This window comes from Patiria miniata, unplaced genomic scaffold (assembly GCF_015706575.1).
Source record: "Patiria miniata isolate m_02_andy unplaced genomic scaffold, ASM1570657v1 HiC_scaffold_26, whole genome shotgun sequence".
NCBI lineage: Eukaryota > Metazoa > Echinodermata > Asteroidea > Valvatida > Asterinidae > Patiria > Patiria miniata.
In genome coordinates, this window is record NW_024037065.1 from 9,748,404 (window position 1) to 9,774,424 (window position 26,021).

Consider the following 26,021-nt stretch of genomic DNA (forward strand, 5'->3'; position numbering starts at 1 on the left):
TTGTCTGCCATATATGAAAATACACCATGCCCATAACAAATCATTCGTCTATATATCCCGGTGGTAGATCATCATCGATAGATTACTAGGATGTTGAGTGTTTCCGTACTTTTGCCTGTATTTGTCTTGAAAAAAAAGTGTATGAAACAAGCCGTTGCTGATTTGAAGATAATACATGTTTGCGAAATAGCCCGAATGCCTATCGGTCGCGTATAGAACTTTGAGGCATCTTGATCTTCACTTTCTCTTAATTTTCGTAACCTTTTAAAAAGCCTCCCTTTCGGACTCCTCACTCTTTCCGAAGCCATCGCCCCAAAATAGGGCACTGTTTTTTTGAAAATCCTGTATGCACAAAATTCATTCAAACGAAGATCCACAATTACGAGGGAAACATCTGCAGCCAGACGCCTAGCCATCTGTCACCTTCACATCCTTTAAATCATACTAATTATCTATTTGGTTATTAGTTTTAATTAGCTCGATGTAGACCTACATGCATCAACATCACGGGGGGAAAATAATCACCATTACTTGCTTAGCCCGCCCCTTATGGACCCCAAGTCAAATGAGGGCGCACTATACCGTGCTTCGACAGAGTTGACCGCTGCATTTAATTTCGTAATTATCCCAATAAATGTCTTAAGATAGTTGTCACAAAGTGATACTTGGTTTTTAATCGAAATGACTCTTTAAACTGACAAAACACTAATTTATTTTTAGGGGTCTACAATTTCTGAGTTCGGTTAAACGGAAGTGGTTTAGAGAAACACAATTTATTTTCCTCGGGACCGCCACACCCAACTACATGTATTTCTAGAATTAGTTATTCAACCATCAAAGAATGGGGCAGTCAACTCCAGTAGAGTTGTCATTGGTAAGTGTATTGGTACTTTGCATAAATTTAAGTGTTGAATATTCATTTAGCCAAGTGAATGCATTTATTGAATTCTTGGGCCTTAGTATGTAGCATTGCTGAAATGTTTTTCTCCGGGTTTATAAGCAAAACGAGTTTGGAATGGGGCAGATTTTGAGATGAGATTCCGAGGAGAGGGCAGAGACCAGCCTCGATGATTTTGAGAAATAATTTGTGAGAAATTTTTGATATGGAGAAGCCAAAGGAGAGGGCTCAGCCAGCCTACGGCATTAGTATATTTTAAGCTTGAGCTAGTAAGAGCCAAGCCGCTGAAACCTTGGACAAGCTAGGAATCACCCACATTCCTGTAAGTTTATTGCATTATTTGTTTATTTTACAAACCTTTAAATGGATATTTGGCACATTTGTATGTAGAAAGAAGAAGAATTTGATATACTTTGCTGAGATTTAACAATCAAATATTTGTGCTGTTCATATCAGTAAACTTAAAGGAAAATGTAATTATCGATGAAAAAAGATTGTGTGGATCTGCAAAGAAAATATTCCTGCGATTAGTGCTGATTTATAACAGTTGTGGTTATTGAGACATTGGGAAATGTTATCATTGTAAACTATTTGTTGGCTAGAATCCACCTAGTAGGAGTATAATTTGGATTGTAATTTCAGAGCTTTTGGGGGTTGAGAATAGTGCAACCTTTGACCAGAGGACCAGAAGCGACAGGGCAGGACCGCAGCGGCGGACAAGTTACGGACCATCACAGGCGCTACTGATCATACCCCAAGATCCCAAGATCAAGATACACCGGGACGGACGCATCGAGTATTAATGATTGTATAAATTGTCGATAATTATTTTGGGGATTTTGAAGAAGAGACCAAACCTTTGCGTTGAAACGTTGAAATATAAATAAATTGTACATAATATAAATATAAGGAAAAGTGCGTCACACCCTTATTTTATTTCTGAATGCCATTGGTCAGTTAAATTATCAGGGGACTACTGAAGGTCCTGCGAAAGGAGCAGTGGAGAGGAAAATATTTTGAGAGTTGATCAAAGGATGGAACATCATCAACAAAACATCGAGAGGCAAAAAAACAAAAACAAACAAACAAACAAACAGGTATAGGACACAGTGAAAATTCTGTTTGGCTATGTACGTTTTGGGCACACTAATAAAGTCTGTAGTACATTGGAAAGTGCTATAATCAAATTGTCATCATATTAAATTAAGTTGTGACCAAACTCTATTGATTCAGCAACATTATAAAAGAATATTGAATCACCGATGAAGTAATAATGATCGTACGAAGCCCGGAAAGGGACAGGGTGGAAATGTTTTTTGTAATTTGCAAATTCGTTCCCACGAGTTGCTAACTCGTTCCCACGAATTACTATTTCGTTCGCACGAATTACTAATTCGTTCCCACGAATTGCTAATTCGTTCGCATGAATTGCTAAATCGTTCGCACGAGTTGCTATCTCGTTCCCACGATTTTCAAATTCGTGGGAACGAATTGATGACTCGTGGATCCGGAAACGCATAGTAATTCGTGGGAACGAGTTGGTAATTCGTGGGAACGAATTAGCAATTCGTGCAAACGAATTAGCAATTCGTGCGAACGAATTAGCAATTCGTGCGAACGAATTAGCAATTCGTGCGAACGAATTAGCAATTCGTGCGAACGAATTAGCAATTCGTGCGAACGAATTAGCAATTCGTGCGAACGAATTAGCAATTCGTGCGAACGAATTAGCAATTCGTGCGAACGAATTAGCAAATAATAATAACCAATTTAGTCATTTACCATTCAATCGAATTCGTCTCATGTAAATCAATTAGCCTAATTTGATTTCTGAATTACAAGGTTTGACGCAGACGAGACGAAATCAAATACTCCGGGACGAAAACGAGTGCAATGTTTTTTTTTTGTCCAATTTTTGTGAAATTTCATGTTGAAATTTTGATACGCAAACGTGTGCAAATGAATCTGGAAATTTCACAAAAAATAGACATCTGAAAAAGGCAGCACTTTCTGATTAGCCTATAAAGAGGGTGAGTGTGCTTGTAAAGCAAAAAAAAGTACAAACTAAGCCTAAATGTGAAAATCAAAATTTGACACGTTTTTGTACATGTGGAAGTGTGGCCTATGTTTACGGAGGTAGTCCAGTAAATTGGCCACATTTATGGGGCTAGGCCTAGGCCTACTGAGCGCTAGTTGCAGGCCTATTCAGTGACATGTGTATCAATACATGCAGCCTCAATAGCGAATATCAGGAAATACTAACCACCTATTGTCGAATTACATTGAAATATCTTGGAAACCTCTGGTCAAAAACATGCCGGAGTCACGTCACGGCCGGATGCACACACAAACAACTCTCACTGTAAGAGCCAGAGTACGGAAGCTTGAATTGCCTTCCGCGATACCGCGTTACCGTGATAATTTATCGCAGAAATCCGGAATTCAAAGAAAATCCATTCCTCGATACCGCGTTACCGTGATAATTTATCACAGAAATCCGGAATTCAAAGATAATTCCTTCCTCGATACCGCGTTACCGTGATAATTTATCACAGAAATCCGGAATTCAGAGATACCTTTTCCTCGATACCGCGTTACCGTGATAATTTATCACAGAAATCCGGAATTCAAAGATAATTCCTTCCTCGATACCGCGTTACGGTGATAATTTATCACAGAAATCCGGAATTCAGAGATACCTTTTCCTCGATACCGCGTTACCGTGATAATTTATCACAGAAATCCGGAATTCAAAGATAATTCCTTCCGCGGTATCGAGGAAGAATTTATCTCTTCATCTATACTTTCACTGGTATCGTATCTTTTGATGCACGAACTTTAACCAGCAGCCGAAAAATGTGGCAATTCATGGCTTTCCCTAAGATTTCAGGCAAAAAATGAAAATCCTTTGGATGTAGTCCAAGTTATTTTTTAATTAGAAAGCCCAACAGACGTGCTGGTTGCCGTTCGCCGCAACGGCATCATGTACATGTAAATGTATCAGTGACCCTAGAAAAGTTAACCAATCACAATATCACGCACTCTCCTTGACATGGATATTTATCACACAGTGTCGAAGACACATTTATTTTCCCTTACACATATTTCCCTTATATTAACAATTATCCCAACGATTAAATTGGAGAACACCGTACTAGTTGATGAAAAATGGGCATATAGGTGGATTTCGAACCAGAAATCTTGCGATCCATAGTTCACATCATCTCAGTATCCACGAGGCTCTGGAAGCTCAACGAGCCGTTCTTTGTATAATATGTAACTACAATGTAATTGACTATAAGTATAGGCTTTCCCGGCTATTTTAAAATAGCTTTTATTCAAATTCACAAACTCTAACAATCAATTTCGCCCGAGAAAAATTTCACACGCTTTTAACAAAACCAAAAGTCATTTACCATTCAATTTCAAAGTTTGGTCACCCTCCTTGAGTCGCCGGGTCGAAAATATTCGTCATTACAGATCAAATTCATCTGAGCTGTTGCCGAATGTGCAGCATTTACAGATCGAATTCGTCTTAAATCAATTTGACGAATTTGATTTCTGAATAACAAGGTTTGGCGTAGACGAGACGAAAATGAATACTCCGGGACGAAAACGTGTGCTCAATATTGTTTGAATTTGCTTGAACTGAATTTAAAATTGTCTGGCAAAAGACAAAATTCAACATTGGAAGTGCACTAAATCGATGTTGGTGGATAAATTTGACTATTAGAAACGGTGAATTCGAATGATAAACGTTTTAAAGTAGCCGGGAAAACCTATAATAACAATATTGTGACGTCATTGTTGCTTTCTCATGAATAAACATAACTATCCCATAGAAATTACTGAATAATCATGACCCCTTCGGTAGATATCGTCAATGGTCAGTAGTTTGGATGGGGAGGTTATGTTTATTCAAGAGAAAAGAACAACGACGGCACACCCTGATGTTAGTCAACTATCTTAAGACATTTACTGGGATAATTACGAAATTAAATGCAGCGGTCAACTCTGTCGATCTCGAAGCGCGGTATAGTGCGCCCTCATTTGACTTGGGGTCACTCATGAACATAAGGGGCGGGCTTAGCAAGTAATGGTGATTATTTTTTTCCCCCGTGATGTTGATGCATGTAGGTCTACATCGAGCTAATTAAAACTAATAACCAAATAGATAATTAGTATGATTTAAAGGCTGTGAAGGTGACAGATGGCTAGGCGTCTGGCTGCAGATGTTTCCCTCGTAATTGTGGATCTTCGTTTGAATGAATTTTGTGCACACAGGATTTTCAAAAAAACAGTGCCCCAATTTGGGGCGATGGCTTCAGAAAGAGTGAGGGCCCCGTCTCCCTCCCCCCCCCCCCAAGAAATCCCTCTAGTCCGAAAGGGCGGCTTTTTAAAAGGTCACGAAAATTAAGAGAAAGTGAAGATCAAGATGCCTCAAAGTTTTATATGCGACCGATAGGCATTCGGGCTATTTCGCAAACATGTATTATCTTCAAATCAGCAACGGCTTGTTTCATACACTTTTTTTCAAAACAAATACAGGCAAAAGTACGGAAACACTCAACATCCTAGTAATCTATCGATGATGATCTACCACCGGGATATATAGATGAATGATTTGTTATGGGTATGGTGTATTTTCATATATGGTTGCATCGGCAGACAAAGGCGTCGCCTGCACCGTCGCGCAAACGTGCGATGCGCTTGGCAGCAATAGGATCTTCTAGACGAAATTATATAGCGCCTACTGTTTAAGTTAGTACTGTACTTGCTAAGGCCAGATTGAAAATACAATACATTCAATGATGAGGATGAGATTGCAAGTGATGATAATGCATTCCAGTCCTTGAAGGTTGGAGGGGGAGTCCTTGAAGGTTGGAGTGTCGCACCCAAGGGGCGGGGGGGGGGGGCTCGGGGGGATTGAGCCCCCCCCCCCAAAAAAAAGGTTGTCAATTTTTAATTTTTTTCTATTTGTATTATTTTTTTTTTAGTCCCACTATTCAACCTCGTCCCCAGCGCTTACTTTATTTCCAACCTCGTTTCCAATAGTAAGCCCTGGATAGGAAACCTTCTCCCTGTATCCTGATTCGATACCGCAATTTGCTAGTAATGGATTTTTACCGTGTAGTTGGTGTTGTTATTTCCATGTGCATTACGTTTTTTCACGACCATTGTTATTAAGACATCCACGCCTTCTCAAAAATACTCCTTTCCTTTCAAGTTTGCTTTTATTAACCTGAAATGTAATACTGCAAATTGACAGGCCAGATGGTAACATTTTAACTTTAAAAGGAAAATGTGTTTTCATGACTTACGGTGCGACGAATTGATGTTGTTTTAAACCCCAGACACCGCATACAAAAACAAACGCTAATGTAACGCACGTGTAGGCGCCAGACTATTCCTCATTTGCATTCATTTGCATACGTGTTCAAAAATCTTGCACATGCAAATGATCCAATACCAGGGTGAGAGAGCAGGTATTCTTACATCAAAATATTCATAACTTAAAGGAAACATGCAGTGGAAATTTAGCTCATCTTGTTTTCATGCACATTACTATGTGTTGCAACACTACACACAAGATCTTAATACTTGTTTTCATTGGAAGTGACAAGAAAGTGGTAGTTTTTAAATTATTAGTAAATCCTTTCATCAATATATAAGAGGGCGCTATTTTGCTTTTGTCACAAAAGGTACTCCTTGCCAAAGGTGCGTTATGAACAGTACAAGAATTAGTCCTTCAAAATTACGCACAAAAAAATTTTTGAAGAAATATTTGCCACTTCGATTGTCCAAATAAGCTGTTTTACATGATAAACAATAAAAAGTGGAATTTACTCCAAGAAAATGAAGAAAACTTTGATATATATTTGTATACACAAAGCTATGGAGACACTACGGTTCTGCCTTGAATGACATCACGCTTTGACTCATGAATATGGAAATTGTCATTAGCATAAAAACTTTGAAAATTTAAAATGTTGAAATTTCTCTCTTTTACTGCTACAAAGGAGGTGGAAACTTCATAGTTACATGGCAAGAAAGCTGTTTTAAATGTATTTAAGTCATATAAATCCTATTACATGTTCCCGTTAACTGGACATTGTTTCATAAAATAGTTGTCTACCCGACCACTCTGCGTTTGTAACAACAAACGCGAACCTCTAGTTATGTTTTCCCCCGTGATGTTGATGCATGTATGTCTACATCGAGCTAATTAAAACTAATAACCAAATAGATAATTAGTATGATTTAAAGGCTGTGAAGGTGACAGCTGGCTAGGCGTCTGGCTGCAGATGTTTCCCTCGTAATTGTGGATCTTCGTTTGAATGAATTTTGTGCATACAGGATTTTCAAAAAAAACAGTGTCCCATTTTGGGGCGATGGCTTCGGAAAGAGTGAGGGCCCCGTCCCCTGCCCCCAAGAAGGCGCCAGACTATTCCTCATTTGCATACGTGTTCAAAAATCTTGCACATGCAAATGATCCAATACCAGGGTGAGAGAGCAGGTAGTGGTGGGCGCGTACTGCTCGACACCCTGGGGACGAGGTTGCCCACGATTGGACCTTGGTGATAATGTGGCCTATTTTCGAGTAGTTTAATAGGGATGTAAGTGGCGCCACCAACGTCAAAATAGTCCGCCCCCAAAACAAAACCCCATTTTTTTCTGCGGCCAAAAATTGTGGGCAAAATTTTTTGACAAAAATTTTACTTCTAAAAAATGTAAAAAAAATGTGAGCGCCCCCCCCCCCCCACAAAGCCATATCCTGGGTGCTCCACTGCCATGCTACATTATCATAATCGGATGAATGTTGTTCACACGAGGTATGGCAAGATTGCCACACCCATAGAAATCGCAACAACACCAGACACAAACCAAAAGGCATAAAGCCAGAAAAAGGCATAAAGCTAGGAAAAGGCATAAAGCCAGGATTGCGTGCAACTAATCTTTAATTGATCAAAACACACTTGTTCAATGTACATTATGTCCTTATGCTTCTGTTTCAACTCCGATCGACTCACAGTCAATTATGAAACCCTCCAATGCAAAAAAAACTCTCCGAGGATCTACCGTTGAGAATATCTTAGCATCAGCAAAGGCACCAGTGGTACAGCCTGCACGCTGCCTATCAGTAGAAAGGCTGCTGTGTAACTTCCGGTCAAGTCGTAAACCAAACCTTAAAACAGAGACAGAAGGTAAAATTGAAATCGCGAAGTCTCGTAGAATGGTTTGACATTGTTGATCTTTTATGCTATTGCATGGTGTGATGCACATTGCCAGTGATGCCACACAAGTAACACCATGAATTAAAGTACTTCCTAATAATTATTACTTATATGTTGAAGCTACATACTAGACTACTGCAGTGAAGAAAGTGGTGTAAGGAAACGACATTCATTTATAAGGCTTATACGTACCAGGCAGAAATCCCAAAGCGACTAATAATAACGTCACCTTTAGCCCGATCCAGCCAAAAGCACCCGCCAATAGCTCGACACCAAGAACCTGCTTGACGAGAACATCCGTCTGGCAGGACAAGACCCCGTCACTGAACAAAATCAGCACCGCTGACGTCATCATTGGCCAATAAGAAGTCAGCAAAGAGGAGGCAAGGTACGAGACGGAACTCATAACGATGCAAACGGCAACCAGAGTCCACGAGGACATCACTCTGCGGTCGGTGATCGGTCCCTGACTGATTTTACCAAACAGGTTCGCAATGCCCGCGATGGTCACGAAAGACCCCGCCTCCTCCAAAGTGAACCCGTTGGACTGCGCCTGGGACACGAAATACACAATCCACATGAGGTACGCGTAGATCGTGCAGCAAGATATGACGGCCACCAACCAGAAGCGCGCATTGAGAAGTAGTCCCGCCTCGAAGTTCTTAGAGACGAACTTCCTCAGCGAACTACGGTGAGAACGGAGAGTGCTCTCATGTGCTGATGACGAATTGGTGCGTTCGGTCTGGGGGAGCGTTTGGTAAGCGTTTGACTGATCCAGCTCAGGCTGCCTCGTTGCTACCATAACGGCGCCACTCGCAACAAAATGCATGGTGATGGCTCCCACTAGTAACATGGTTCCTCTCCAGCCGTAGGTGTTTAAGAAAAGCTGGACCAGGGGCGCGAAGACGATCAGTCCCACGGAGTAGCCGGTCCGTGCGATGCCATTGGCTGTGGCGTAGTTCTTGGTAAAACAGCGTCCGACAGCCTCCTTTGCAACGACACTCGATATACCTATGGCAGTACCTTCAAAGATATAATATAAAAAGTATACATCAAAGACAAGTTTTGGCAATGTGTATAGTTTTCATCATCTGTTGTGTAGACATGGGTCCCCTATTTGATCTACATTGCCAAAAACTAGAAACTAATATCTCACATATATTAATGTCTCATTGTAACCCCGATATATACATTGCTTTATACATAGGTTTTCCTGCACATTTTGAAACTTAATTCATTCCAATTCATAAACGGTTAACTTCAATTTCGTCTCCAGAAGACTGGAACGCGTTTGTCGTTGGTCATTCCAATTGATCAATTTCAACATTTATCCATTCGATGTCGTCAAATTTCAATGGAATTCGTCTCACCTGATGACCATGTACATAATGTAAGGATAGAATTCGTCTTTGTTCAATCGATTTCAAGAAATGTTCGATCAAATTCATCAGACAATGCGCACGCTGGTATACCATACACAGACGTATTTGGCATGGTGTATTGCAAGACAATAAATTGTAGGTTTAACAACCAATCCAAAGAACAAGAAGAAGAACTGAATGACTGTTTTCGAAGATGTGAAAATATGAATGCAGTTTGCTTTTCATAATTAATAATTACAGGCCTACTTATTTCTTGCATAAAATGGAAAATACGCAATTTTATTTGACTGTGTATACCCTATTTCTTTCAGTTGTTGACGCTTAAAATTGTCAAAGAACTAAATAAATATTGAAAAAGATTATAATTTTGCATAATAATTGTTACATGACAAATGCTTATTGAAGGTTTAAAGACCTACGTTACACAAGGAGACTAACATACACAAAAATAAAGTAAATATGTAGAAATGAACAGATGAAAACGAAAAAATATGGAAGATGGCCTACAATTATGAGGTGAGTTTGAATGAAATTTATATAACATTGATTGCAAAATGACAGAACCGATTCATCTATCGCACGTTCAGCAATTGCAGACGATGAAATTGAATTGTCTTTCACGAAAAAGTATGGCAAAAATGAGCGACCAAAGACGAAATTGAAAATGGGGTATGCAGGATCATGAATTTTCAAGACGAAATACGAAAATTAAACGCGTGTTCAGAGCGAGTCTCAATTTCAGACGAAAATGATTGACCGATTATTAGAAGTGATTGAACATTTTAGGAAATTGGCCGGGAAAACCTATATTGAAGGGAAAATACAGCATTTGCAAACATCAAAAATAAAACTACCAAATCATTTTGAAATACCTTGCTAGACTAATAGTGAATGACAGTGTAAAGCATCCTGTAAAATCAGGGCACCTGGTATACTTTCATTTTCAAGAAAAGTGGTATTTTTATATCAATTTCCAACGCTGATCGGCCGATCAGCGTTGGAAAAAACTGGGTTTTTTTCAAATACTGGCCCCAATTGACCATCGCACTTGTTTGCAATCGATTACAAACCTATGAACGGGTACGAGCCAGCTAGACTTGTTCCCTGACCTTACAATTACCCAATATATGTAAACTCCTCTGTTTCTTCTTATATGGAGTCAGGGAACCAGACTACAGGAAAATGATTGTTTTTCTTGGTTTTTATAGCATTTTCGAACCCAAAACCTCAAAAAAGTCAGTGTAACTATATTTGCTATATATTTGCAACCCCTTAATTCCATCCATTTCTGAAAAATAACAGTAAAAGCAAATGATGTATATTCCCTTTAAACAAATTCGATGGAAATATTATTTAACATTTTAATTAACTGATTAGATTGATAAGCTCATTGATGACTGGAAAGAAGCTGGAGTATCTCTGCGATAGAATCTGTTTGCTACGAGTGTTAAATTAATCGGGAAAACCGATACATTTCATGTGGAAATTCAATGAAGTTGAAATCATTGTTTTTCAATGTTTTTGAATACAACCTGCCAGTAACGTGTACAGCAACGCCAGTTGCAGAGGGTTCTCGACGAACGATCCGGCAATGGCCGCTGCACTCATCATCACGCCACACGTCATCATGACGTAACCAGCCCCAAAGCGCCTGCTCACTAATCCTCCGAAAGGAGCTGTGGAGACGTAAAATATTTGATTTTGAGTTGATCAAAGGATGGAACATCCTTGTTTCTAGATGCGAATGAAGTTGGATAACAATTAAGTAGGATAACAATTAAGTAGGATACCATACAGTGAAAATTCTGTTCGGCTATATTGCGTTTTGGGCACAATGATGATGTCTGTAGTAAATTAAGAGTAATATAATCAACTTATCATAATAGTAAATTATGTTGTGACCAGACCACCGAAAAAAATAATAATGATCGTGCAGTTTACTCTCCGCACGTATATCAGTTCACACAATTTCAACATTTATGTGTATTTAATTTAAAATGATGACTGTGAAATAGAATGAAAATGGTATTGCTGAAGGGACCCATTTGAAACCGATGCATGGAGAAAATTAAAATCATAATTATGTTTTTAAAGTATCATATTCACATGTAGTCTGGGTTGCATTACAACCAACAATTATTACATTTAAATAGTGGCTTACAGTCATGCAGATGAGTAATTGATATACGCATGAAAACGCTCAATCAATTTTAATACAGTACAACACCCATGCATGCGCTTCTTCGCAACGCCATAAATATAATACACACAGTTGAATTAAATTGCAGTTTAGAAAAATACTGTCAGTGTTACCTACGAATCCACTTGTTGCGATCGTCAGTGACGCTATCCAGCCGATAATCCACATTTGGGAGGTCAGTTGGATTTGCAAAATCGGCAGCATTATCCCGAGACCTTTGGTAATGCCGGTCTCCATGAGGTTTTCGGTCCAGAGCGCGAGGACCGCGACCCAGCCGGGCCTTCCGCCGTCCGGCCCCTCTAGACTGTTGCTCACCACCCCGCTCATAGTCCAGGGACTATTTTGGTGAAGCAACAGGGTGCGCGGTGGTTGACTTTCTTGCTCTAAGGTTTTAGAAGGGGTACCGGGTGGGCATGGACATGATATATACATAACACAACTCGCAGTCACGTGACATCGCCATCACGTGAATATTATGGAAATAACTTATGAGTGAGATAGTCCTACATCTAAATTGCCATGGGAGATTCAATAAGGTTGCAGACCAGTAAATAGGCCCCAAATTGCCTACGCCGGCCAAATCACGATTTGCATGCCCTCAAAATCTTCAGTATTTGAGAGTATTGTGGACCATGAACTTGAGGGTTTGTGAAAAAATGGATGGAAGCCGTGCACAGGACTGGGAGCTTGCAGTTGTGTGTAATTTGGATGTAATTTGGACCCTAAAAGCGCTCTATTTCGCAATGGAGTGTAGCCATCGTTATTCAAAATGGCGATGGGCCTCAGGACTATTTTTAGGGGTGATCATCTTCGGATGGAAATTTCTCCTAAAACTCATCAGTTAACCCCAAAAAATTGAAAAGAAAATAAAAGGTGATGAAATAAGCTTTATTTTGATGTGTGTCTCGAACACCTTGGAGAGTTGTTAGTATTTTTCCCGAATTTCTGAAGTGGGAGCATTTACCATTGGGGTCTATGGAAGTTCATTTACTGGTCTGCTACCTATAATTTCAAAATGGCGGCGTCCGTGTTGTGATGAAAGTGGGATTGAAAAGGGGCAATTGCTGTCTAAAATTGTTGATTACAAAATGAAATAAACACCAAAAAAGTTTTAAAGACAATTTCTTGACACATTTTTCTGAAGTTCTTATTTTTGGTTGTGTTTTATTGAAAAACAATTCATGCAACATCATTCTTGTGGATTGTTATGTAAACACGAGAGTACACACTGCTCCATTCACCATAGTCTTAAGGTGCTTCGAATAGTTTCTTTTCATTTGTTAAATTTTCCTTTTCTGGCTAAAACAGGTCTCATTTTGTGATGTTTGTACTCTTACTATTTTGACATTTGGATCTTGAAACGGCATTTATAGTGAATTGACTTGCCAGAAACAGTAATCAGGTTCATATTTGTACAGAAATTCTTTTCTTTAATTCGTTAAAGTAGAAGTTAGGAGCAGTTATCATTTCATTCCGATTATTTCGTATTCTTTTGTTAGTGGAAGTGTTATGAGACTACTGTGGGAACTCATACTCTCAGTACCATTTGACCCTGCTTAGATTAGTTTCTTTAGGCAGAAAACTGAGCGTTGTGTAATTGTCATAGTTTATCAATTTGTTGCTTTAGTTGTATCACTTTAAAGACTAGTATCGATGATATCGATATTGTGGTGCTAGTGCTGAGTAGCTATACAGTGTATGCACACTAGACACTAATTGATATGCGGTCACTGCACCATTGCCGGCCCTGGGTGGGACAGCCACAAATTCCAAGTTTGGGGTAGAGTGATTAACTCCACAGGAGGCCTGACTGGAGACTTTGTTTCCTGCTCATTGAGTGGTCGGGCACAACCCGACCACTCTTTGGATTTGTTCCGATTAATCTTTCTTTCTTTCTTTCATTCCAACTTGACTTTTTCCACCTTACTTTTAGGGATGTGAATTGACATAGTTTCCGAGTCGATTATGAATACCAAGTATGTCACTTTTGTTTCAGGGGTCAAACAAGATTTGTTATAATTAATTTCAAATCCAAGATTTTGGAGTAGGTTTATCACGAAATTAGTGTTTGTGGTGCTTTCTTCTTTTGAAGAAGACATGATGAGGATGTCATCTAATTAAATGACCAAGCGAATACCTCGACTGCTCGCTGATGCTACTATAGGTTTCATAACCTTAGTAAAAATTCTAGGGGCTGATGATAAGCCAAATGGTAGGCAAATAAAGCAAACACATTTTTCTGCCCAAGAGAATCAAAGATAAGGTTGATCCTTCTCACACATTGGAATAGAAAAATAAGCATCTTTCAGGTCAATTGACGTGAGAAAGTCATTAACTTGAATTAGGTTTTTCACGAGCTTGATATTTTCCATTTTGAAGTGCTCGTACGACACAAATTTGTTAAGATCTTTCAAATTAATAAATGGTCTCAATCCACCTGTCTTTTTCACTATCAGAAAAGTGTTCGACAGAAACTGGCATTCCGCCAGAGAAACTTCTCTGATTGCACCTTTGTGCAGTTCACTTATCTCAGTATTGATCACAAGTGATTCTTGATCACAGAAGGATTTCTTTTGAGGTTTTGAGGTTTGAATTGGACAGCTCAAGAAATCAATTTTACAACCTGATATGGTGATTAGAATCCACCTATCAGAAGTCATTTGAGACCAATCGCCCTTGTGTAATTTTAGTCTCCCGGCACTTGCCAATGGAGAGGATAGTAGGTCTGATTTTACATACCCGTTTTTTTCTGAAGTAGGTCTCGTTGCAGTAGATGGTTTGTTAGATCTCTGCTGCCAGGTGGATCGCCCACGGCTGTGTTGGGGAACATTCGAACCCCGAGAAGATGAACGCCAGAAGCGTCTGTCTAACAGTTGGTCCGCTGTAGTTTGCGGACGAGCCTTTGCCTGTTCTCTGCTGGTTATAAGGCACATAACGGCGATAGGAAGACTGATTTTTCCTCTCGTCTGAGGTCAATTTTTGGCCTGCTTTGTAGGCTTCATTAGCTACCTGTTTCATTGTATTATTCATGTCTTTCCCAAACAACATTTCTGAGACGGGAGTATTGCGGGAACACAGTTCATAAGAGGCGTTCCCTGCAAGGGTAATGCCATCTAAAGCAAGTTCCTTTAACTTGTCAATGTTCACAACTTAGCCTGACTTTGTTGCATCACGCAATTCAGTCAACATTTTGCAGTAAGGAAGCAAACCTTTGATAACTTGTTTTTGGATTTTCTGTAAGATCACGTCCTTGGATCTAGCTGAGGCGGGGATGGTTCCCCAAAGTTCACTGTCTATTCTGGGTGCCGACACAGCTACCGCATTTGACGGTGTAACGTATTTTTCTGCAATTTTTGCATACGTCTCTTTCTTGATTGGCAAAGTTACCGCTTTTACAGCTCTTTCTGCTAGGTTGCTAAATATCTCGGGGCTAATTAGCCTCACTGTCATTGTAAATATCTTCACTTGGAAGAACGTCAAAATCAGCTTGCGCTGTAATGGCTTGGTTATCCGCCAGTACACTGGTCAGGTCAAACTCAGATTGAGCTGGGTCGTATGCCACAGCTTCCTGGCTTAGTAGCTCGTCTACAAACTCCTCGTCGTATTGAGCCGAGACCTCAAACTGGGGTGGACTACCAGCGGAGTTGCTGGGGCCGGCGTGCTTCGCACGTCCGGATAAGTCACGGGAATGAACCACTGATGCCAGCATCTCTTGCATGGCATTAACAGAAGTCGATAACTTCTGGATACCGTCGGCATTGGCCTGTAACCGAGCATCGATGTCCCGGCGAGAACTAGGCTTACCTTGGCCTGGTTGGGGTGATTTAATGTCGTCTTCGGACGAGTCAGTATTCATTATTGCAATGAACAAGGAGCTGAACTGTTCAGCTCTTTTCGCTATGCCTATCACACGAAGAAAAGAAAAGGGGTTTATATACCCATGCTACACTACCTCATTTGAATTACTATAGATTCATTGAATGTATTGTGTGATCCGCATGCCTGGCACCTGAAAGGAATGCATACCCTCTGAAGACTTGTACGAAGTGTTATGTAATAGAATTTAGATGTAGGACTACATCTATATATATAAGAGAGAGTTTAACTCGGCCTCCGAGACGATGTTTGCTCATGAAAGGATCCGAGACCGTGTGGCCACCGAGTGCCCCTATTCTTTCATATGCTTCGCTTGCCGCCCCTGCGCCGAGTGCAACGAATACTCAGAAGGACTACACATTAAGTATGCCTTGCGCGGTCTGACCAATCGAAAGTCTACACTGCGTAGTATTTCCGGGCTATGCAAAACTGTCGATGGCAACGCGTACTGCAGCCTGCTCCACACCCTGGAAACGAGGTTGGGTCTACGTGCTCGCTATTTGCATGATTTGAAGCACAAGCATGTGAGTGACGTGTATAGTGCTCTGTTGCTTCCATCGTGTGTTAATACAGCTCCATGCTTCCACCAAGGCTGAGCGTTGTGAGTTCGCTGCCCGCCACATGTGTTGCGTTATAATTTCGGGGGCCTGTCTGGGATCAACGAAGGATCGATGCATTGCTTCAAACATCGCGATCTCAAACGCAGTCACACAAAAAATCAACGAAAATGTGTCCGATCCGGCGGAAGACACCCTCCACATTTTCCCACGGACGTGGAGCGATTTTGGCGTCGCGAAAGACCGCGGTCTCAGATCGTTTCAGGAGCACACATTTCTCGGAGGCCGAGTAAAATTTGCTCTTATATAGATGGTTGACCCAAGTTGAATAACAGTTGACTCGCCAAGTTCCTCGCAGACAGTCTCGCAAATTGTAAGACGTTCAAGTTTACGTTTGTTGAAGAGTCCAATATACTGAAACTTAATTATGACCTTCTTAATCAGCCTTCGCCTGTGTACTACGGCAAGCCTTTCAAGTACGTTTTCTCACAAATGCCACTGCCTAACAAAATGCCAATTTAACAGACCAACGGGAACATTTACAGACTGTTGCCATGGTACATAATTATGATGGGCGTCAATCGGTGGGGGACGGGGAACCCCTCCACCCCCCCCCCCCCCCATTTTAAAGTGGTGGAGACTTTTTGGGTCCCCTCCCCCCCCCCCACTTTTCTTCCCCAAATAAGAATTGTAGCTACTACATGTATAATGATTCTATTAGTACTCAGAATAGCTGATTCAATGACACCAAACTCGAAAATGATGTTTAAAAGATGATCTTTTGCTAAAAACAAAATTGTTTTAGTGGTCAGAAATTGCCTCAGATCGCACCACAGAAATTGCTTTTCTATAACTGCATGTCTTCTCAACTAAATCCCCCAATTACATTCATCTCCCCACATTTTCATCCCCAACTCTACGCCCTATCCGATCTATGATCGGGTAAATCAACGAGGTATCGATGCATTGCTTCAAATATTGTGATCTTTGAACTATGTTGGGTTGGAATAACGATGAGTGCATAAATAATAATATTGGCGGTTGTTGGCTGTTTGGCCTTGCTTATATTATGGTTGAACCATGCCAACTTGAATAAAATAGTTAAATCGACTTTTTCCTCGCAGGTCTTGCAAATTGTAAGAAGTTCAAGTTTACGTTTGTTGAAGAGTCCAATACTGTACCTTCATAATGACCTTCCTCCATGATTCAGACTATGTAATTTTATGGTAACACACTCAACATTTCTATTGCAAATGCCACCTTCACGTTTTATTCCATTATGATTTATTGTCAAAACAGTACAATCAGCCTTCGCCTGTGTACTATACGGTAAGTCTTTCAACTCAGTTTTCCCACATTAACAAACGCGACTGCCTCACAAAATGCAACAGACCAACGGGAAAATTTACAGACAGTTATACATGCCATGGTACATAATTATCATGGGCGCGGCGTCAATCGGTGGGGGACGGGGGACCCCCACCCCAACATTTAAAAGCGGGCACTGAATATCGTTTGGTTCCCTACCGCCACTTTTTCTTCCCCGAATAAAAATTGTAGCCTACAATAATATTCTTTTGCTCAGAACAGCTGATTCAATGACTCCAAACTCGAAAATGATGTTTAAAAGATGATCTTTTGTTTTACTATATCATACGTGGTCAGAAATTGCCTCAGATCGCGTCACCGTAAATTGCTTTTCTATAGCTACATCTCTTCTCAACTAAATCCCCCATTTACATTTAACTCCCCACACTTTCAACCCCAACACAAATACGCCCTACCCGATCTATGATCGGGTAAATCAGCTTGTGTATACATAATATTCACGTGATGGCGGTGTCACGTAACTGCGAGATGTGTTATGTATATATCATGTCCATGCCCACCCGGTACCCCTTCTAAAACCTTTGAGCAAGAAAGTCAACCACCGCGCACCCTGTTCCTAAACCAAAATAGTCCCGGACTATGAGCGGGGCGGTGAGCAACAGTCTGGAGGGGCCGGACGGCGGAAGGCCCGGCTGGGTCGCGGTCCTCGCGCTCTGGACCAACAACCTCATGGTGATCGGCATTACCAAAGGTCTCGGGATAATGCTGCCGATTTTGCAAATCCAACTGACCTCCCAAATGTGGATTATCGGCTGGATAGCGTCACTGACAACCGCAACAAGTGGATTCGTAGGTAACACTGACAGTATTTTTCTAAACTGCAATTTAATTCAACTGTGTGTATTATATTTATGGCGTTGCGAAGAAGCGCATGCATGGCTGTTGTACTGTATTAAAATTGACTGAGCGTTTTCATGCGTATATCAATTACTCATCTGCATGACTGTAAGCCACTATTTAAATGTAATAATTGTTGGTTGTAATGCAACCCAGACTACATGTGAATATGATACTTTCAAAATATAATTATGCTTTTAATTTTCTCCATGCATCGGTTTCAAATGGGTCCCTTCAGCAATACCATTTTCATTCTATTTCACAGTCATTATTTTAAAATCAAATACACATAAATGTTGAAATTGTGTGAACTGATATACGTGCGGAGAGTAAACTGCACGATCATCTAGAAACAAGGATGTTCCATCCTTTGATCAACTCAAAATCAAATATTTTACGTCTCCACAGCTCCTTTCGGAGGATTAGTGAGCAGGCGCTTTGGGGCTGGTTACGTCATGATGACGTGTGGCGTGATGATGAGTGCAGCGGCCATTGCCGGATCGTTCGTCGAGAACTCTCTGCAACTGGCGTTGCTGTACACGTTACTGGCAGGTTGTATTCAAAAACATTGAAAAACAACGATTTCAACTTCATTGAATTTCCACATGAAATGTTTCGGTTTTCTCGATTAATTTAACACTCGTAGCAATACTCCAGCTTCTTTCCAGTCATCATTGAGCTTATAAATCTAATGTTAATTAAAATGTTAAATAATATTTCCATCGAATTTGTTTAATATAGGTTTTCCCGGCCAATTTCCTAAAATGTTCAATCACTTATGAAAATCGGTTAATCATTTTCGTCTGAATTTGAGAATCGCTCTGAACACGCGTTTCATTTTCGCTACCATTACAGAACTGAGCCCAATCTAATGCATTTTCAAAACCTCAGTTTCTGAGGTTCAAGCCTAATGAAGCATGCAGTACCTGCAGCGGATTACCTGATATTTTAGCATGTTTAGACTGATAAGAGCCTACTTTTGGTCAGTTGTAACTGATCCACTAGCTAAGAGCAGTGACTTGCAGGCCGTGGTCAGTATAGGTGTTACCCATGCCAGTGTGTGACCATCCATATGATGCTATTATCATGGAGCTAGATTGTAGGATAGCATGTACATTGTGTATGTACAATGCAGCTGTGTGATTCAGGTGGCTGAAGCATAGAGCAAGGAACAATTTTACTTGGAGCATTCTTGGATGCTTGGAGCAAGGATAGCGATCATGGTTAGCATTGGTTAGGAAAATATAATCAAGATCGAGACGACTTTGACGTGAAATTATATGAACCTTGGGATTCCTTTACGCGTGCTTGTCTTAACACTTTAACTGGCCAACCAAATGCTATTAATGGGTGAGTAAAAAAAAAAGCGGAGGCAAACCCCCCAAAATAAATTTCATATTTAAAATAATATGTAGTACCAAAATAATAATGACTGGAAAGCCAATTTCATAAGCTATTGTTAGATGAAAAAATACTGAATTTGCTCAATCCGTTCAGAGAATATCAACATTTTAACGCAATGACCCTACAACCTGTTTCATCACACACACAAAAAGACAATTTATTGTGTATTCTTACTGTTTGGAACACCAAAGAAATTGACTCAGAATACTTGTTCCAACAACTGCCAACAACTGTAGTATACAATGTCTTTATCTATAACCCTGGTTAGGCAAACAATACGATTTATAAATCTTTTTTTCTTGTTTTTAAGATGGGTCTTTAAAGGACTTTGTTTCTGAATATGTTTAACTTTTAAAGTGGGGGGGGGGGTTCAAAATGAGCTTTATATTGTCAACAGAAATGTGCACAATTATTGGGAGTGCGAATCAATATAGGCCCCCTAACTTTAAAAATCCGCCCCCAATTTTTGGAGGGCGAATCAAAGTAAATACTCCTAAGTTTAATTGTCATCAGAAATCCGCCACCTTAACTGGGACGGTGAGTTTAACCTCTAAGTTGTCCACAGAAATCCGCACCTTATTATTGAGAGGGTGAATCAAAGTAAGCTCTCAACGTTAAATTGAAATCCGTCCCTTTGTTGAGAGGGCGAATCAAAGGAATTAAGCTCTAAATTGTCAACATTTTAAATCCGCCCCTTTGGTGATATGTCATCCTTTTTACAGAGTGTTTTGAATATTCAGAAGTAGGTGTACTCAAAACAATTTTTGTACTCATTTTTATAAGTAATCGCCACTCAATTCAGTCAACGAAAAACTACAACCCATACAAGTCACTTCATTATCTCGTGGTTGGTTGATTGAACATTCATACAATTTCTTTTCCGCAGTACAAAACAATAGTCTTCGCAAAAAAAAAAAACCCCGATTTAAAAGCAATGTGATGTCAACCTAATAGTACTCAAACATATAATTATACAAATTGCATCTATGACTTAGAGAAGTTTATACCCAATATGAGATTTATGTGTTTATTAGTCATCAGTTCGGGGTTTTCTTAAAACGTCAAAAGTTATTTCGCCTTGCAGTCGCACGTTTGTGGTTTTAACTTTTTGTTAAGTACACACGATGAAGCTGTTTTTGAATAACAAATAGTTTATGTATTTAAGCTCAGTTTTGTGGAACAGTAATATGAAGGAAGGTGTTTTTCTCCTACTTATTTTCTGTTACTTTGACAGCTTCTGAAAATATGTAACAAAATGGCACTTGGGCCACTAGGCCGACTTCCATAAAAAAAAAACTCTGGCCAATGGTTTTTACTGACCATGTTGATTTCCATAATCTTCCGTATGGGCATAGCCTAATGCTTCTTCTGGAAGGATGGTCTAAGTTTCTGAATAATAACAGTCAAGTTTCAAGCCCCCGGGAATGGGGGTGCTGTGGATGCTGCAGCACCCCCAACTTTTTGGATTGGGGTGCTGGAATATGCTTCAGCACCCCCTTCTCCTAGGCAAAAAATGTGTTCCAGCCAGCAGTGTTCTACGCGACGATGAAATTGCGCCGCTACGCTATACATTATGCTTGCTCTACAAATATCTCCTTCGTTTTGTTCGTTTCTAGTTTTGCCGCGGCTAAGCGCGGCGCTTCGAAAGTCTAGCACAACACTGTAAAATATTAAGAGGAGGTATTTTCTAAATCTTCAGGCAGTGCAGAATCGATATTTCTTCTCAAGGTATCCAAAATTATGACATGTCTATGATATTTCCGCCATGATGGAAGCTTTGACCCAGAAGCAATAACCTCGGCCATGACGATGGTTGTTTATGCTTGCTAGGATTTTTTTAATTCGATCTTTTAAAAGGGGCAAATGTTCATACCTTTCCCCTGAAGGTTTTTCTTTTCATTTAAAAGTTTCATTGACGTTGCTAGCATTTTGTACTCAAGATTAACAAATAGCAAGGTTCACCGTGACACAACCCCAACCTAAAAGGAGTGGGACGGGCTTTTATTGAAACTATAGTCATGCTACAATTCCAGTGTAGTTTCGTTATAATAAAAAAGCTATTCATGTTTTACCTCTGCAAGTTTTTTTCTCATAAAATCTCAGTAGACCGATAAATCCATGCCATAAAAAAGCTATTCATCATCCTCTGCAACTTTTTCCTCATAAAATCTCAGTAGACCGATAAATCCTTGCCTAGCCCCAAACTTGCTATCTACCGAGCATAAACATAAAGATGCATTTGGTCTTTAAGTCTTTTATATTTGCCATTCTCTGTAACAAACAAATAACACTGCATACATCGAGAGCTACATTGTTTGGTGAGATAGAACTAAAGCGGCCCCTGGCCCTGTGGCCCCACGCCGTAATAAAACAAAACATACACGAAGGAATTTACTAAATGTAAGAAAGCAGCCTTGCAACAATAATATTTACATGCGATGTCATGCATAACGATACAATGCAACAGTATATTCTAAACAAAAACAGTTGCTAACAAAGTCAAATGAAAGTGGCCAGGAATCGCCCCCAGATTGCACGACAGAGCATCTATATTCCAAATTATGCCACGACGTAAGGGCTTTGCGCTCCGCTTTCGCATTAATTTTATCCGTCCTTTATTACAGCACCCCATGGCAAAAGTTTGTTCCAGCGGCAGTGCAAGTTTGTCACAAGTTTAATCATGCGGGGTCTGAACTGATTGCTTGATGTATCATGCTTTACCTAGATTGGGTATACTAGACCCATGCGTGTACCGTGCTTTTTCATTTTTGTACAGTATTTGTATTTCACACTTTTAATGTTCATTGGCATATCAGTACCTCAATAAATCACATTATAGGAAGTTGTCAATAAATGCATTGAGTGTGTGATTCAGTGCAAAATACAAGAGAATCTACGACAGCAGCTGAAATGAACTTTTCGTGTAATTATTTTTTAATGTTTCTTATCAATTTTGTTGTATCCATTTGTTTTAAGGAAATTGTATACCTAACGTGACAATGATACATCAAATCCCAGTCGTCAGTTGTGTACGAAGTATATAACGCAGAGCTAGCATGCTGTTGAACCTTCAAGTTGAAATGAACATCTTAATAATTGCTTCACACGGGCATAATGCTGACCACGGGGGTGTAAAGGGTCTGTGTGCGGCGTATTGTGTGTTGCGTAACTAATAATAACCACTCCTGAAGTGGCAATAATGTCGGTTAGTCCTGGGCTCCACCCAGTGTAACGGATACCTACTTAATCTCAGATAAGAGCGCAGAGGCGCTAATTACCCCCAAAATGCATTAGCTAGATTGGGCTCGGTTTTGTAATGACCTCAATTTCGTCTTGAAAATTCATGATCCTGCTTACATCATTTTCAATTTCGTCTTTGTTCGCTCATTTTCGCCATACTTTTTTCGTGAAAGACAATTCAATTTCGTTGTCTGCAATTGCTGAACGTGCGATAGATGAATCGATTCCGTCATTTTGCAATCAATGTTATATAAATTTCATTCAAATTCATCTCATAATTGTAGGCCATCTTCCGTATTTTTACGTTTTCATCTGTTCATTTCTACATATTTACTTTTTTTGTGTCTGTTAGTCTCCGTGTAACGTTGGTCTTTAAACCTTAAATAAGCATTTTTCATGTAACAATTACTATGCAAAATTGTAATCTTTTTCAATATTTATTTAGTTCGTTGACAATTTTATGCGTCAACAACTGAAAGAAATAGGGTTTACACAGGCAAATGAAATTGCGTATATTTTCCATTTCACGCAGGAAATAAGTAGGCCTATAATTACTTATTATGAAAAGCAAACTGCATTCATATTTTCACATCTTCGAAAACAGTCATTCAGTTCTTCTTCTTGTTCTTTGGATTGGTTGTTAAACCTACAATTTATTGTCTTGCAATACACCATGCCAAATACGTCTGTGTATGGTATACCAGCGTGCGCATTGTCTGATGAATTTGATCGAACATTTCTTGAAATCGATTGAACAAAGACGAATTCAATCCTTACATTATGTACATGGTCATCAGGTGAGACGAATTCCATTGAAATTTGACGACATCAAATGGACAAATGTTGAAATTGATCAATTGGAATGACCAACGACAAACGCGTTCCAGTCTTCTGGAGACGAAATTGAAGTTAACTGTTTATGAATTGGAATGAATTAAGTTTCAAAATGTGCAGGAAAACCTATGTATAAAGCAATGTACATATATCGGGGTTACAATGAGACATTTGTGTATGTGTGATATTAGTTTCTAGTTTTTGGCAATTAACGTAGATCAAGTAGGGGACCCATGTCTTCACAACAGATGAGGAAAACTATACACATTGCCAAAACTTGACTTTGATGCATACTTTTTATATTATATCTTTGAAGGTACTGCCAAAGGCATATCTAATGTTGTTGCAAAGGAGGCTGTCGGACGCTGTTTTACCAAGAACTACGCCACAGCAAGTGGCATTGCACGGACCGGCTACTCCGTGGGACTGATCGTCTTCGCGCCCCTGGTCCAGCTTTTCTTAGACACCTACGGCTGGAGAGGAACCATGTTACTAGTGGGAGCCATCACCATGCATTCTGTTGCGAGTGGCGCCGTTATGGTAGCAACGAGGCAGCCTGAGCTCGATCAGTCAAACGCATACCAAACGCTCCCCCAGACCGAACACACTAATTCGCCATCAGCACATGAGAGCACTCTCCGTTCTCACTGTGGTTCGCTGTGGAAGTTCGTCTCTAAGAACTTCGAGGTGGGACTACTTCTCAATTCGCGCTACTGGTTGGTGGCCGTCATATCTTGCTGCACGATCTACGCGTACCTCATGTGGATTGTGTATTTCGTGTCCCAGGCGCAGTCCAACGGGTTCACTTTGGAGGAGGCGGGGTCTTTCGTGACCATCGCGGGCATTGCGAACCTGTTTGGTAAAATCAGTCAGGGACTGATCACCGACCGCGGAGTGATGTCCTCGTGGACTCTGGTTGCCGTTTGCCTCGTTATGAGTTCCGTCTCGTACCTTGCCTCCTCTTTGCTGACTTCTTATTGGCCAATGATGACGTCAGCGGTGCTGATTTTGTTCAGTGACGGGGTCTTGTCCTGCCAGACGGATGTTCTCGTCAAGCAGGTTCTTGGTGTCGAGCTATTGGCGGGTGCTTTTGGCTGGATCGGGCTAAAGGTGACGTTATTATTAGTCGCTTTGGGATTTCTGCCTGGTACGTATAAGCCTTATAAATGAATGTCGTTTCCTTACGCCACTTTCTTCACTGCACGGAGTAGTCTAGTATGTAGTTTCAACATATAAGTAATAATTATTAGGAAGTACTTTAATTCATGGTGTTACTTGTGTGGCATCACTGGCAATGTGCATCACACCATGCAATAGCATAAAAGATCAACAATGTCAAACCATTCTACGAGACTTCGCGATTTCAATTTTACCTTCTGTCTCTGTTTTAAGGTTTGGTTTACGACTTGACCGGAAGTTACACAGCAGCCTTTCTACTGATAGGCAGCGTGCAGGCTGTACCACTGGTGCCTTTGCTGATGCTAAGATATTCTCAACGGTAGAACCTCTGAGAGTTTTTTTGCATTGGAGGGTTTCATAATTGACTGTGAGTCGATCGGAGTTGAAACAGAAGCATAAGGACATAATGTACATTGAACAAGTGTGTTTTGATCAATTAAAGATTAGTTGCACGCAATCCTGGCTTTATGCCTTTTCCTGGCTTTATGCCTTTTCCTGGCTTTATGCCTTTTGGTCTGTGTCTGGTGTTGTTGCTATTTTCTATGTGTGTGGCAATCTTGCCATACCTCGTGTGAACAACATTCATCCGAGTATGATAATGTAGCATGGCAGTGGCGCACCCAGGATATGGTTTTGTGGGGGGGGGGGCTCACAATTTTTTTTTACATTTTTTAGAAGTAAAATTTTTGTCAAAAAATTCTGCCCACAATTTTTGGCCGCAGAAAAAAAATGGGGTTTTGTTTTGGGGGCGGACTATTTTGACGTTGGTGGCGCCACTTACATCCCTATTATACTACTCGAAAATAGGCCACATTATCACCAAGGTCCAATCGTGGGCAACCGCGTCCCCAGGGTGTCGAGCAGTACGCGCCCACCACTACCTGCTCTCTCACCCTGGTATTGGATCATTTGCATGTGCAAGATTTTTGAACACGTATGCAAATGAGGAATAGTCTGGCGCCTACTTGGGGGGGGGGGGGGACGGGGCCC

The 26,021-nt window shown here is 40.3% G+C and overlaps 2 protein-coding genes and 1 long non-coding RNA gene across 3 annotated transcripts; 2 read left to right on the forward strand and 1 right to left on the reverse strand.

Annotated features, from left to right (window-relative positions):
* The first annotated feature begins 849 nt into the window (after positions 1-849).
* LOC119733772 lies at positions 850-1,807 on the forward strand. Its single transcript, XR_005271972.1, has 2 exons — positions 850-1,220; positions 1,541-1,807. It is a non-coding gene; the product is annotated as an uncharacterized LOC119733772 (long non-coding RNA).
* Positions 1,808-7,840: 6,033 nt separating this feature from the next.
* LOC119733611 (monocarboxylate transporter 12-like) lies at positions 7,841-12,318 on the reverse strand. Its single transcript, XM_038207023.1, has 4 exons — positions 11,829-12,318; positions 11,048-11,191; positions 8,326-9,156; positions 7,841-8,084 (listed from the first exon to the last, which is right to left on the reverse strand). Exons 1-4 carry the CDS (start codon positions 12,145-12,147, stop codon positions 7,975-7,977), a joined length of 1,404 nt encoding a protein of 467 aa, XP_038062951.1. The 5' UTR covers positions 12,148-12,318; the 3' UTR covers positions 7,841-7,974.
* A 5,648-nt stretch (positions 12,319-17,966) lies between these two features.
* On the forward strand, positions 17,967-25,487 carry LOC119734115 (monocarboxylate transporter 12-like). The gene is made up of 4 exons (XM_038207473.1): positions 17,967-18,330; positions 18,783-18,926; positions 24,169-24,999; positions 25,245-25,487. The coding sequence occupies exons 1-4, from the start codon at positions 18,117-18,119 to the stop codon at positions 25,352-25,354; spliced, it is 1,299 nt and encodes a 432-aa protein (XP_038063401.1). The 5' UTR covers positions 17,967-18,116; the 3' UTR covers positions 25,355-25,487.
* The last annotated feature ends 534 nt before the right edge of the window (positions 25,488-26,021 follow it).

Bases quoted from the DNA above. Each gene is read 5' to 3' on its own strand.
- LOC119733611 (XM_038207023.1), bottom strand. From the start codon at position 12,147: ATGTATATATCATGTCCATGCCCACCCGGTACCCCTTCTAAAACCTTA. The intron at 11,192-11,828 runs GTAACACTGACA...ACGTCTCCACAG, and splicing joins CGCAACAAGTGGATTCGTAG to CTCCTTTCGGAGGATTAGTG. The intron at 8,085-8,325 runs GTACGTATAAGC...CTCTGTTTTAAG, and splicing joins CGCTTTGGGATTTCTGCCTG to GTTTGGTTTACGACTTGACC.
- LOC119734115 (XM_038207473.1), top strand. From the start codon at position 18,117: ATGAGCGGGGCGGTGAGCAACAGTCTGGAGGGGCCGGACGGCGGAAGG. The intron at 18,331-18,782 runs GTAACACTGACA...ACGTCTCCACAG, and splicing joins CGCAACAAGTGGATTCGTAG to CTCCTTTCGGAGGATTAGTG. The intron at 25,000-25,244 runs GTACGTATAAGC...CTCTGTTTTAAG, and splicing joins CGCTTTGGGATTTCTGCCTG to GTTTGGTTTACGACTTGACC.